The sequence below is a fragment of the Herpailurus yagouaroundi genome, unplaced genomic scaffold (assembly GCF_014898765.1).
Source record: "Herpailurus yagouaroundi ecotype Mexico unplaced genomic scaffold, PumYag 28, whole genome shotgun sequence".
Classification (NCBI taxonomy): domain Eukaryota; kingdom Metazoa; phylum Chordata; class Mammalia; order Carnivora; family Felidae; genus Herpailurus; species Herpailurus yagouaroundi.
The window spans coordinates 13726470-13739901 of NW_024412376.1; the positions used below are offsets into that span (position 1 = coordinate 13726470).

Below are 13432 nucleotides of genomic sequence, written 5' to 3' on the forward strand. Positions count from 1 at the left end.
ACAAAACAAAAAAACAGGTCCTGGCTTGCTCCTGCTGGTGTCAGCCAACAGGTGAAGGAAGAAAGAAGCAGAGGTATGCACTGTGGTCTAAAACAAATGCTCATTTTGGTTTCATTTTTCAGAAGCATCAATATATTCTATAAATTAGAATTTTTTTTTTAACTGGCAAATAGTTTTTAAGAATTTGAGTGACTTATCCAATTTTCCACCAACCTTTTCACCAGGTTGGAAAGGAAAATCCACTGAATTTTTTTTTTTTCCTCAGACTGGTGGAGACAGCAAGTTGAGCCAGATCTCCATTGAGAATTTCTAATGTGCAGTATACACTGAAGTATTTTATACAGTTCATAGTAATACTAATTCAAGCTAATTGTAAAACTCTTTACAGTTTGCCAGTTACTTTCAAATATAGTCTCATTGTAGATATAAGTTGTTATGTGTAAGCCTCATGGTAACTACAAAGCAAAAACGTATGGGAAATACACAAAAGGTTAAGAGAAAGAAATATTAAGAGAAAGCTTACCACTGAATAAAGTCATCAAACCACAAAGCAAGAGAGCAAGAGAAGAAAGGAACAATTGACAAGAACTACAAAAACAGCCAGAAAACAATTAACAAAATGGCAATAAACATATACCTATCAATAATTACTTTAAATGTAAACAGATTAAATTCCCCAGTCAAAAGACATACAGTATCTGGGTAAAAAGCAAGACCGTCTATATGCTGCCTACAAGAGATACACTTTAGATGTAAGAACACACACAGACTGAAGGTGAAAGGCTGGGAAAAGATATTCCATGCAAACGGACACCAAAAGAAAGCTAGAGTAGCTGTACTTATATCAGAAAAAATAGACCTTAAAACATAGGCCCTTGTGAGAGAAAGATAATGATACAGGGGTCAATTCAACAAGGTCAATTCAACAATATCTCCTCAGTAAGGAGATATTGGCCTTAAATGACATGTTAGACCAGATGGACTTAACAGATATATGCAGAATATTCCACCCAAAAGCAACGGAGTATACATTCTTCTCAAATGCACACAGAACATTTTCCAAGATAAATCCTATGTTAGGGCACAAAACAAGTCTTAACAAATTTAAGAAGAATGAAATCATACCAAGCATCTTTTCTACATGAAGACAACTGTAAGGGACTACAATGAACATTTATATGCCAATAAATAGGACAACACAGAAGAAATGGATAAATTCCTAGAAACATACAATGTACCAATGTTAAATCTTCATGAAATAGGAAATCTGAAAAGAATGATTACTAGCAGAAAATCTGAACAAAATGATTACTAGGAGATTGAATCAGTAATAAAAACTTTCCAACAAACAAAAGTTCAGGACCAGACAGCTTCATTGATGAATTCTACCAAACATCCAAAGAATAATTAATACCGATCTTTCTCTAACTATTCCACAGTAGAAAAGGACAAAACTCTTCCAAAACACACTTCATGAAGCCAGTATTATCCTGACACCAAGACCAGATGAGGATGCCAACAACACAAAAATAATTACAGGCCAATACCTTTGATGAACTAAGATGCAAAAATCCTCAGCAAAATGTTAGCAAACCAAGTTCAACAATACCTTAACAGGATCATACAACATGACCAAATGGGATTTACTGCAGGAATGTGAGAATGGTTCAACAACTGCAGATCAATGTGATACACACTTCATTAACAAAATGAAGGATAACAATCATAGGATCATCTCAATAGATGCAGAAAAAGCACTTGACACAATTCAACATGATAAAAAAAATTTCAATAGCAACTCATACAACTAAATAGCAAAAAATAAAGAAAGAAAAAGATAAAAAATATGATTAAACAATGCGCAGATCTGAATAGACATTTTTCCAAAGAAGACATACAGATGGCCAACAGGTACACAAAAAGATACTCAACATCATTAATCAGGGAAATGCAAATCAAAACCACAATGAGATTATTACCCCACACCAGTTAGAATGGCTATTATCAAAAAGACAAGAGGGGTCAGTCGGTTAAGCATCTGACTCTTGGTTTCAGCTCAGGTCATGATCTCACGGTTCTGTGGGTTCGAGCCCCGCATTATGCTCTGCACTGATGGTGCGGAGCCTGCTTGGAATTCTCTCTCCTTTCTCTCTGTCTCTCTTTCTCTGTCTCAAAATAAATACATAAAACTTAAAAAAAAAAAAAAACTCTATAAGAATTAAAAAAAAAAAGAAATTACATGTGTTGATGAAGAAGTGGGAAAAAAGGAACCCTTGTGCACTGCTGGTGGAAATGTAAACTGGTGACCCATTATGGAAAGCAGTATAGAACTTTCTCAAAAAATTAAAAATATAACTACCATATGATCCAGCATTTCCATTTCTGGACATTTATCTAAACAAAAACACTAATTTGAAAAGATATACACACTCCCATGTTCACTACAGCATTATTTACAATGGTTAAGATAGGGGGGAAAAAACCTAAGTGTCTATGAATGGATGAATGGATAAATTTAAAAACACCCAGGGAAGAATATTATTCATCCATAAAAAAAATGAAATCTTGCCATTTACAAGAACATGGATGGACCTTGAGGGCATTATGCTAAGTGAAACAAGTCAGTGAAGCCAAATATCATATGATCTCTCTTACATGTGGAATCTAAAAAACACAAATAAAGAAAAAAAGAAAAAAGAAAACAAAACCAAGCACATGGATACAGAAAACAGACTGGTGGTTCCAAGATGCGGGGGTGGAAGAAATGGGTGAAATGGTTTTGTTTTTTTTTTTTTAATAAATCAAGAATAAATAAAGTAACAGTGACATGTGATAAGAGGGCCAGCAATAGAAAATTTTGCTAATGACAGGTGAAACTGGATGTGGCAAAGGCAAGGACCAAAAGGGGTAAGGGTTTGTGACCAGTGTAGAGAGGGGACTGAAGCATCTGGTTCTCCCGCAGCAGCATTAATCTAGTTAAACAAATTGAAAGAGGTCCTCTTACGAAACAGAATTTATCTGTAAAAGGCGATTACAGTAACGGCTATCTTACTGGGTGGTGGGAGGACTACATGAGTTGTCACATAGGACTTCATATAGTAATAATCATTAACTATTATATTAACAACAACAGGGAACAGGGAAGATGGTAGCGTAAGAGGACGCTGGGCTCACTGCGGGTCCTGCTGATCACTTAGATTCCACCTACACCTGCCTAAATCACCCAGAAAACCGCCATAGGATTAGCAGAACGGAGTCTCTGGAGCCAAGCGCAGAGAGAGGCCCACGGAAGACGGTAAGAAGGGCCGCGAAGAGGTGTGCGCTCCACGGACTGGTGGGAGGCAGCCAGGGCAGAGGGGCGGCCCGCCGGCCAAACAGAGCCCCCGAGTCTGGCTTGCAAAAGCAGAGGGGCCGGACGGAGCGTGTTCGGACAGCAAGCGGGACTTGACATCTGGAAGGTTATAAGCTAACAGCTCTGCTCTGAGAATGGGAGGGCTGGAGGACAAGGGGAGGGAGAGTTGTTGAGCCCCTGACAACAGAGCTCAGCTTGGTGGGGAACAAAGGCGCTCACCAGCGCCATCTCCCTCGCCCATTCCCCAGCCAAAATCCCAAAGGGAACCAGTTCCTGCCAGGGAACTTGCTTGCACCACGCAAACACCCAACGCTGTGCTTCTGCGGATCCATCCCTCCAGCGGGTCTGACTCCCTCCCGGTGCCGCAGGGCCCCTCCTGAAGCAAATTCCCAAGGAAAAGCGAGTTAAGCCTGCCCCTCCCGCCCCTGTGCACCTTGCCTACCCACCCCAGCTAATATGCCAGATCCCCAGCACCACAAGCCTGGCAGTGTGCAAGTAGCCCAGACGGGCCACCCCACCCCACAGTGAATCCCGCCCCTAGGAGAGGGGAAGAGAAGGCACACACCAGTCGGACTGTGGCCCCAGCGGTGGGCTGGGGGCAGACATCAGGTCTGACTGCGGCCCCGCCCACCAACTGCAGTTACATATCACAGCACAGGGGAAGTGCCCTGCAGGTCCTCACCACTCCAGGGACTATCCAAAAGAACCAAATGGAAGAATTCCCCTCAAAAGAATCTCCAGGAAATAACAACAGCTAATGAACTGATCAAAAAGGATTTAAATAATATAACAGAAAGTGAATTTAGAATAATAGTCATAAAATTAATCGCTGGGCTTGAAAACAGTATAGAGGACAGCAGAGAATCTCTTGCTACAGAGATCAAGGGACTAAGGAACAGTCAGGAGGAGCTGAAAAACGCTTTAAATGAGATGCAAAATAAAATGGAAACGACCACGGCTCGGATTGAAGAGGCAGAGGAGAGAATAGGTGAACTAGAAGATAAAATTATGGAAAAAGAGGAAGCTGAGAAAAAGAGAGATACAAAAATCCAGGAGTATGAGGGGAAAATTAGAGAACTAAGTGAAGAAATAATATACGCATAATTGGTATCCCAGAGGAAGAGAGAGGGAAAGGTGCTGAAGGGGTACTTGAAGAAATTATAGCTGAGAACTTCCCTGAACTGGGGAAGGAAAAAGGCATTGAAATCCAAGAGGCACAGAGAACTCCCTTCAGACGTAACTTGAATCAATCTTCTGCATGACATATCATAGTGAAACTGGCAAAATACAAGGATAAAGAGAAAATTCTGAAAGCAGCAAGGGATAAACGTGCCCTAACATATAAAGGGAGACCTATAAGACTCGTGACTGATCTCTCTTTTGAAACTTGGCAGGCCAGAAAGGCATGGCAGGAGATCTTCAATGTGATGAACAGAAAAAATATGCAGCTGAGAATCCTTTATCCAGCAAGTCTGTCATTTAGAATAGGAGAGATAAAGGTTTTCCCAAACAAACAAAAACTGAAGGAATTCGTCACCACTAAACCAGCCCTACAAGAGATCCTAAAGGGAATCCTGTGAGACAATGTACCAGAGACATCACTAAAGCATAAAACATACAGACATCACAATGACTCTAAACCCGTATCTTTCTATAACACTGAATGTAAATGGACTAAATGCGCCAACCAAAAGACATAGGGTATCAGAATGGATAAAAAAACAAGACCCATCTATTTGCTGTCTACAAGAGACTCATTTTAGACCTGAGGACACCTTTAGATTGAGAGTGAGGGGATGGAGAACTATTTATCATGCTACTGGAAGCCAAAAGAAAGCTGGAGTAGCCATACTTATATCAGATAAACTAGACTTTAAAGGCTGTAACAAGAGATGAAGAAGGGCATTATATAATAATTACAGGGTCTATCCGTCAGGAAGAGCTAACAGTTATAAATGTCTATGTGCCGAATACGGGAGCCCCCAAATATATAAAACAATTACTCATAAACATAAGCAACCTTATTGATAAGAATGTGGTAATTGCAGGGGACTTTAACACTCCACTTACAGAAATGGATAGATCATCTAGACACACGGTCAATAAAGAAACAAGGGCCCTGAAAGGTACATTGGATCAGATGGACTTGACAGATATATTTAGAACTCTGCATCCCAAAGCAACAGAATATACTTTCTTCTCGAGTGCACATGGAACATTCTCCAAGATAGATCATATACTGGGTCACAAAACAGCCCTTCATAAGTATACAAGAATTGAAATTATACCATGCATACTTTCAGACCACAATGCTATGAAGCTTGAAATTAACCACAGGAAAAAGTCTGGAAAACCTCCAAAAGCATGGAGGTTAAAGAACACCCCACTAAAGAATGAGTGGGTCAACCAGGCAATTAGAGAAGAAATCAAAAAATATATGAAAACAAACGAAAATGAAAATACAACAATCCAAACGCTTTGGGATGGAGCGAAGGCAGTCCTGAGAGGAAAATACATTGCAATCCAGGCCTATCTCAAGAAACAAGAAAAATGCCAAATACAAAATCTAACAGCACACCTAAAGGAAATAGAAGGAGAACAGCAAAGGCAGCCTAAAACCAGAAGAAGAGAAATAATAAAGATCAGAGCAGAAATAAACAATATAGAATCTAAAAAAAACTGTAGAGCAAATCAACGAAACCAAGAGTTGTTTTTTTGAAAAAATAAACATAATTGACAAACCTCTAGCCAGGCTTCTCAAAAAGAAAAGGGAGATGACCCAAATAGATAAAATCATGAATGAAAATGGAATTATGACAACCAATCCCTCAGAGATACAAACAATTATCAGGGAATACTATGAATAATTATGTGCCAACAAATTGGACAACCTGGAAGAAATGGACAAATTCCTAAACACCCCCACTCTTCCAAAACTCAATCAGGAGGAAATAGAAAGCTTGAACAGATCCATAACCAGCAAGGAAATTGAATCAGTTACCAAAAGTCTCCCAACAAATAAGAGTCCAGGACCAGATGGCTTCCCAGGAGAGTTCTACCAGACGTTTAAAGCAGAGATAATACCTATCCTTCTCAAGCTATTCCAAGAAATAGAAAGGGAAGGAAAACTTCCAGACTCTATGAAACCAGTATTACTTTGATTCCCAAACCAGACAGAGACCCAGTAAAAAAAGAGAACTACAGGCCAATATCCCTCATGAATATGGATGCAAAAATTCTCAATAAGATACTAGCAAATCGAATTCAACAGCATATAAAAAGAATTATTCACCATGATCAAGTGGGATTCATTCCTGGGATGCAGGGCTGGTTCAACATTTGCAAATCAATCAACGTGATACATCACATTAATAAAAGAAAAGAGAAGAACCATATGATCTTGTCAATCGATGCAGAAAAGGCCTTTGACAAAATTCAGCAACGTTTCTTAATAAAAACCCTTGAGAAAGTCGGGATAGAAGGAACATACTTAAAGATCATAAAAGCCATTTATGAAAAGCCCACAGCTAACATCTTCCTCAATGGGGAAAAACTGAGAGCTTTTTCCCTGAGATCAGGAACACGACAGGGATGCCCACTCTCACCGCTGTTGTTTAACATAGTGTTGGAAGTTCTAGCATCACCAATCAGACAACAAAAGGAAATCAAAGGCATCAAAATTGGCAAAGATGAAGTCAAGCTTTCACTTTTTGCAGATGACATGATACTATACATGGAAAATCCGAGAGACTCCACCAAAAGTCTGCTAGAACTGATACATGAATTTAGCAAAGTTGCAGGATACAAAATCAATGTACAGAAATCAGTTGCATTCTTATACACTAACAATGAAGCAACAGAAAGACAAATAAAGAAACTGATCCCATTCACAATTGCACCAAGAAGCATAAAATACCTAGGAATAAATCTAACCAAAGATGTAAAGGATCTGTATGCTGAAAACTATAGAAAGCTTATGAAGGTAATTGAAGAAGATTTAAAGAAATGGAAAGACATTCCCTGCTCATGGATTGGAAGAATAAATATTGTCAAAATGTCAATACTACCCAAAGCTATCTACACATTCAATGCAATCCCAATCAAAATTGCACCAGCATTCTTCTCGAAACTAGAACAAGCAATCCTAAAATTCATATGGAACCACAAAAGGCCCCGAATAGCCAAAGTAATTTTGAAGAAGACCAAAGCGGGAGGCATCACAATCCCAGACTTTAGCCTCTACTACAAAGCTGTCATCATCAAGACAGCATGGTATTGGCACAAAAACAGACACATAGACCAATGGAATAGAATAGAAACCCCAGAACTAGACCCGCAAACGTATGGCCAACTAATCTTTGACAAAGCAGAAAGAATATCCAATGGAAAAAAGTCTCTTTAACAAATGGTGCTGGGAGAACTGGACAGCAACATGCAGAAGGTTGAAACTAGACCACTTTCTCACACCATTCACAAAAATAAACTCAAAATGGATCAAGGACCTGAATGTGAGACAGGAAACCATCAAAACCCTAGAGGAGAAAGCAGGAAAAGACCTCTCTGACCTCAGCTGTAGCAATCTCTTACTTGACACATCCCCAAAGGCAAGGGAATTAAAAGCAAAAATGAATTACTGGGACCTTATGAAGATAAAAAGCTTCTGCACAGCAAAGGAAACAACCAACAAAACTAAAAGGCAACCAACGGAATGGGAAAAGATATTTGCAAATGACATATCGGACAAAGGGCTAGTATCCAAAATCTATAAAGAGCTCACCAAACTCCACACCCGAAAAACAAATAACCCAGTGAAGAAATGGGCAGAAAACATGAATAGACACTTCTCTAAAGAAGACATCTGGATGGCCAACAGGCACATAAAAAGATGCTCAACATCGCTCCTTATCAGGAAAATACAAATCAAAACCACACTCAGATATCACCTCACACCAGTCAGAGTAGCCAAAATGAACAAATCAGGAGACTATAGATGCTGGAGAGGCTGTGGAGAAACAGGAAGCCTCTTGCACTGTTGGTGGGAATGCAAATTGGTGCAGCTGCTCTGGAAAACAGTGTGGAGGTTCCTCAGAAAATTAAAAATAGACCTACCCTATGACCCAGCAATAGCACTGCTAGGAATTTACCCAAGGGATACAGGAGTACTGATGCATAGGGGCACTTGTACCCCAATGTTCATAGCAGCACTCTCAACAATAGCCAAATTATGGAAAGAGCCTAAATGTCCATCAACTGATGAATGGATAAAGAAATTGTGGTTTATATACACTATGGAGTACTACATGGCAATGAGAAAGAACAAAATATGGCCCTTTGTAGCAACGTGGATGGAACTGGAGAGTGTGATGCTAAGTGAAATAAGCCATACAGAGAAAGACAGATACCATATGTTTTCCCTGTTATGTGGATCCTGAGAAACTTAACAGGAACCCATGGGGGAGGGGAAGGAAAAAAAAAAAAAGAGGTTAGAGTGGGAGAGAGCCAAAGCATAAGAGACTGTTGAGAACTGAGAGCAAACGGAGGGTTGATTGGGGGTGGGAGGGAGGAGAGGGTGGGTGATGGGTATTGAGGAGGGCACCTTTTGGGATGAGCACTGGGTGTTGTATGGAAACCAATTTGACAATAAATTTCATATATTGAAAAAAAATAAATAAATTAACAACAAAAAAGAACGGTACTACAAGACAACGTTTGGAACCTCCTTGCTGGATAAATCTCCTGAGAACCTACCTTCCCTCTCAAAACTGAAGAAAAGTACTTAAGAATACGAAATATATTTTTACTGAGGTAATTTAAGGTAAAAAATAGGATTCGTATGTTAACTTAAAAAATATGCCTATGAAATGCAATTCTCAAGAGGATTTATTTCATAGTTCTGACTTCCACTTAGATCCAGAAAACTCAGTGTTCTGAGACACTTGGGAAAAATGGAAGCTGAAGATGTCTGGAGAAAACAGACTCGTGTGTTTCAAAGCAAATGGTCACCCTGTCTGCTATTTGCTGAAAACGTGCCTTATACTCAGGCTACCCATTTGTGATTAAAACCATTTAGAAGTTATTTCTGCAGCCCAATAAAATAATAATCATCACAGGGGCGTCTGGGAGGCTCAAGTCAGTTAAGTGTCTGACTCTTGATTTCGGCTCAGGTCATGATCTCATGGTTGTGAGATGGTGCCCTGCCTCAGTATCTATGGTGACAGCATGGAGCCTGCTTGGGCTTCTCTCTCCCTCTCCTTCTGGCCCTCCTCCTGCTCCTGCTCTCTCTCTCAGAAAATAATCATCACAGTCTACAGGCTTGCTCTATGGAAGTTGTGCTTTATCTTGCTGTGTGACTACCTTGGAATTCCAAAGAACGTCCCTTCAGCACCTCTGGCCTGTGGTCTTCCCAGTTGCCCCTTCACCCCATTTGACCCGGATGCATTGTACTCTGCTTCCTACATAGCCATTTGCTTCCTCCTCCTACACACAATTCAGTATATTCTCCTGACACTCATTTTTATTAGTAAAAGAAGTGAAAGTTAATAAAAAAGAAAAAAAAACCCTATATATATAGTATATATATATATATATACTATATATATAAGTATATATATAAATATATACTTAAGTATACTTTAAGTATATATAATAAATATATACTTTAAGTATAAATATATACTTAAAAGATAGTTTCCTTTAGGTTTCATACATTCCCACTCCTTTCTGGAACTATAGTTTCATAAACAAGATAGGACAAGAAGAGATAACTTGAGCATGTGTCTCCGTAAAGAAAATTGACTTTAAAAATCTTAGGTGTTTGGGGCACCTGGGTAGCTCAGTCGGTTAAGCATCTGACTCCTGATTTTGGCTCAGGTCATGATCTCATAGTTTATGAGATCAAGTCCCAAGTCAGCCTCCATGCGGACAGCGTGGAGCCTGCTTGAGATTCTCTCTCTCTCCCTCTGCCCCTCCCCTTCTCACAGTCTCTCAAAAATAAACTCTGAAATGCAAAAACTGTTTTAAAAAAAATCTTGGGTGTTTTATTAGACTAGACCATAGCCTGAGATTCTAAATTCTGGGGGCCAAGATAAAACTGAAAACCTAGATCTCGGGCTCTGAACTCCTGAGAATTTTCTCTGTGGGGTGTGTGTGTGTGTGTGTGTGTGTGTGTGTGTGTGTGTGTGTTTAAACAATTAGCAACACTGTTCAGAATTCTTAAGACTTAAAACCAAATGTTATGTATTTTGTCAATTTAAAGCATTTCAGGGCCATGGTTCATGCGTAACATGTAACCTGAGAGTTAGAATCAAGGGCAAAAGGTCATCAACCTGTGTGGGAGTTCTGGTTCCTACTACCCCAGAGCAATCTAGAAATCAGGTGGAGGACGCATATAGCCTACCCCACCCGCCACCCCTCCCAGCTATGCTCACAGGTCTGGCAGAGCGGGCCAAACAGCAGCAAACTGCAAGAGTGACATAGGGAGTAGGAAGCTAGAAAGGGGGTACATGAAAGGGGGGGGCAAAGATAAGGAGAGAGCAGGGAAGAAAGAGTAAAAGGGGAAAAGGATGAAGAAAAGAAGGGAGAGATGAGGAGAAGAAAGTAAGCAGAAGAGGGCAAACACGCTGGGAAAACAGTAGGCTTGGATCTCCAAACCTTTTTCACTTTGTGTCCCAAAGAGGGCGTGAGGGTGTCTGAAGCAAAGCCGCACAGAGAGAGCTTAACCAGCACACCGGGAGACTTGCCAGGGTGTGGGAAGACAGAAGGATAAACACAACGAGGTGACACCTTTTGGTTTGAGCAGGATGGAAAGATACCTTTTATTATATATGTAATAATTATACTTTTAAGAACTTTCATAAGGCAGTCCCAATCTAGAGACTGCCTTCCAGAGGAAATTAATTTCATTACCTTATATTCTAAGTATTTTTGAAACTCCTGATCATTACAAATAAGGCAGAGCCCACGACAGGGGACTATCCCCAAGCACGACCACATGGAAATAGATCTGACGGCCCACACTGGCTGAGGAACGGCTGAGGGGCATCCTGAGAGAACGGGAAGGTTACACTATCCTTAGAGTCTCAGTTCACTTCCTAAACTCTGACGTTCTGGGGAGAAGACCTCAGAACACATGGCCATCATCGCTCAGTGGAAGAGAGGGTATTAAAACAATTTCCCCATCAAAACCAAACTAAACCCAACAACGCTCTGATTTGGGAATGTAATCACATAATACCTGCTTGGCAAAAACGTATGGCTGGCTATAGAACAAAAAGAACTATCTGAATCTAAACTATTGCCTCTTAATCCTTTAATTAGACTAAATCCTTGAGAAGGAAGCAAAATTCATTGTTACTGAAGGAAATCAAGAGCAAATACAGACTGTGACATACCTACATACACATGTGCACACACACATAACTATGTGTTCAGATAAATATGAATAAACACTCATGCTGAAGGGCTCACAGTCTAAAAAGAAATTTATTTGTTTATGAGAGCCATGATTTGGAACATTAGAAAGTTCTCTGGATAAACGCTGGGAAAAACGTGGTGAGAGGGCGAGACTCAGCAACCCCTGGGCATGTCAAAGCCCTCTTGGGTGAACTCTGTTCTGACTTCAGGCCAAAGGTGTTTGCTCGTGGTGCCCTGACATCTGAGTGGCTGGAAGGCCCTGGCTCTGGAGAACTTATTTGGGACCTTTCTTCTTCTTTTTCACTGGTATTTCATCTAATATAGCATCCACTGCTACCTCAACTTGCTTTTGTAGCTTTTTCTTTTGTTTCCTTTTTTTGGGCTTTGGGGCAATGTCCTGGTCATCAGGCGGCCACACACAATCCTCTCCATCCTCAGCAGAAACACCAGAATTCTCGTCCCAACAAGGGTCACTGAGCTGCCATTCAACTTGGTCTCTCTTCTTCTTGGCCTTGGGTTCGGTGTAATTCTCCACATTTTTATCTTTTGCCTCCTTCTTTCTTTTCTTTCCCCTTTTTCTTTCCATTTGGGTCTCTGTGAGGTCAGGCCCTGCAGCTATGACCTGTGGCTTATTCTTTAGCTCTGCCATCCGCTTGGCAAAGTACTCCTGGATGGTGAAGGCACTGGTTGTTGTAGTGGAGGGTGCATTCCCATCTGGAGTGGCAGGGCTGGAATCATCCTAAGGTGGGGAAGAAAGTTAAAATCAGTTAGGCATCAGCTGGTTACTCCTCACAGCATCCTGGGGGCCTGCACACGGAGCTACTCTCACTCACCAGTAGACCAGGCTGAGTGCCTGGCTTCCCCCTCATCTCTTTCTCTCCCCGTTGGTAGAGCTGAACTGCAAAGCACAGAGCAAGGCGGCCAGACACTGGCTGAAAGCTGTATTCAACCAGACAGAAGCTAACTTCATATGTTAGCTTCGGTAAGTCACCTACCTGGAATTCTGAGTAAACAGCTCCTTAGCAACAATGTTATAAATGATGACTAAGTTACCAGAGTCTCCCTTAAAAAACATGGACACTGAAGTCCTCTAGCTTTGTGATTTTGTTGGACACCTATTTCAGCTCTGTTATCAATTAGACAAGTCTCTGTGCATTAGACCTAGAAACACAGATGACACATGCCTATGTTAACCCTTCCTATAACAGGAGCCCAACACCAACCGGAAGCTGATGTGTCAGGAACATCTGTCTCCTCTGAAGGCAGAGGGTGGCCCTCCAGGAGAGGACACACCGTGACTGGAAGTGAAGGTGTTCCTTCCTCTTCTCAGAAAGAACAGGTTAGCATGAGGAGTCGTCTTTCCCTCGGCTGGGGGCGGAGAGAAGGGAGATGGCCCCATCCCTACCCTGACATGGATTAGATACTCATGGGTGTGTTAGTCTTTTTTCCAAATGTGAAGAATTTACTCACTCAGAACAGCTGGGATTAAGAAGGGTTTATATTTTAATTTTAAATAAATACATTCAGCTGTAAGGCTTTAGAAGTGAGAAAATTCCTAATAGGCTAGAATAAAAAATGAAATGTTGGTATCACCATATGGGTTGTGGCTGGCTGGCAGTAAGGCAATGAAAACATGTGAGAGGAAAGAAAGTACCTACAAGATAAAGA

General features: G+C 40.7%; 1 protein-coding gene across 3 annotated transcripts in view; it reads right to left on the bottom strand.

Annotated features, from left to right (window-relative positions):
- Positions 1-11814: 11814 nt before the first annotated feature.
- PINX1 (PIN2 (TERF1) interacting telomerase inhibitor 1) overlaps positions 11815-13432 on the bottom strand; it is an 89367-nt gene continuing 87749 nt past the window's right edge. For all 3 annotated transcript variants that reach the window (XM_040469782.1, XM_040469800.1, XM_040469790.1), the window contains one exon: positions 11815-12503. In XM_040469782.1, coding sequence (XP_040325716.1) covers positions 12039-12503 — 465 coding nt within the window. In that variant the 3' untranslated portion in view covers positions 11815-12038. The remainder of the gene's footprint in view (positions 12504-13432) is intronic.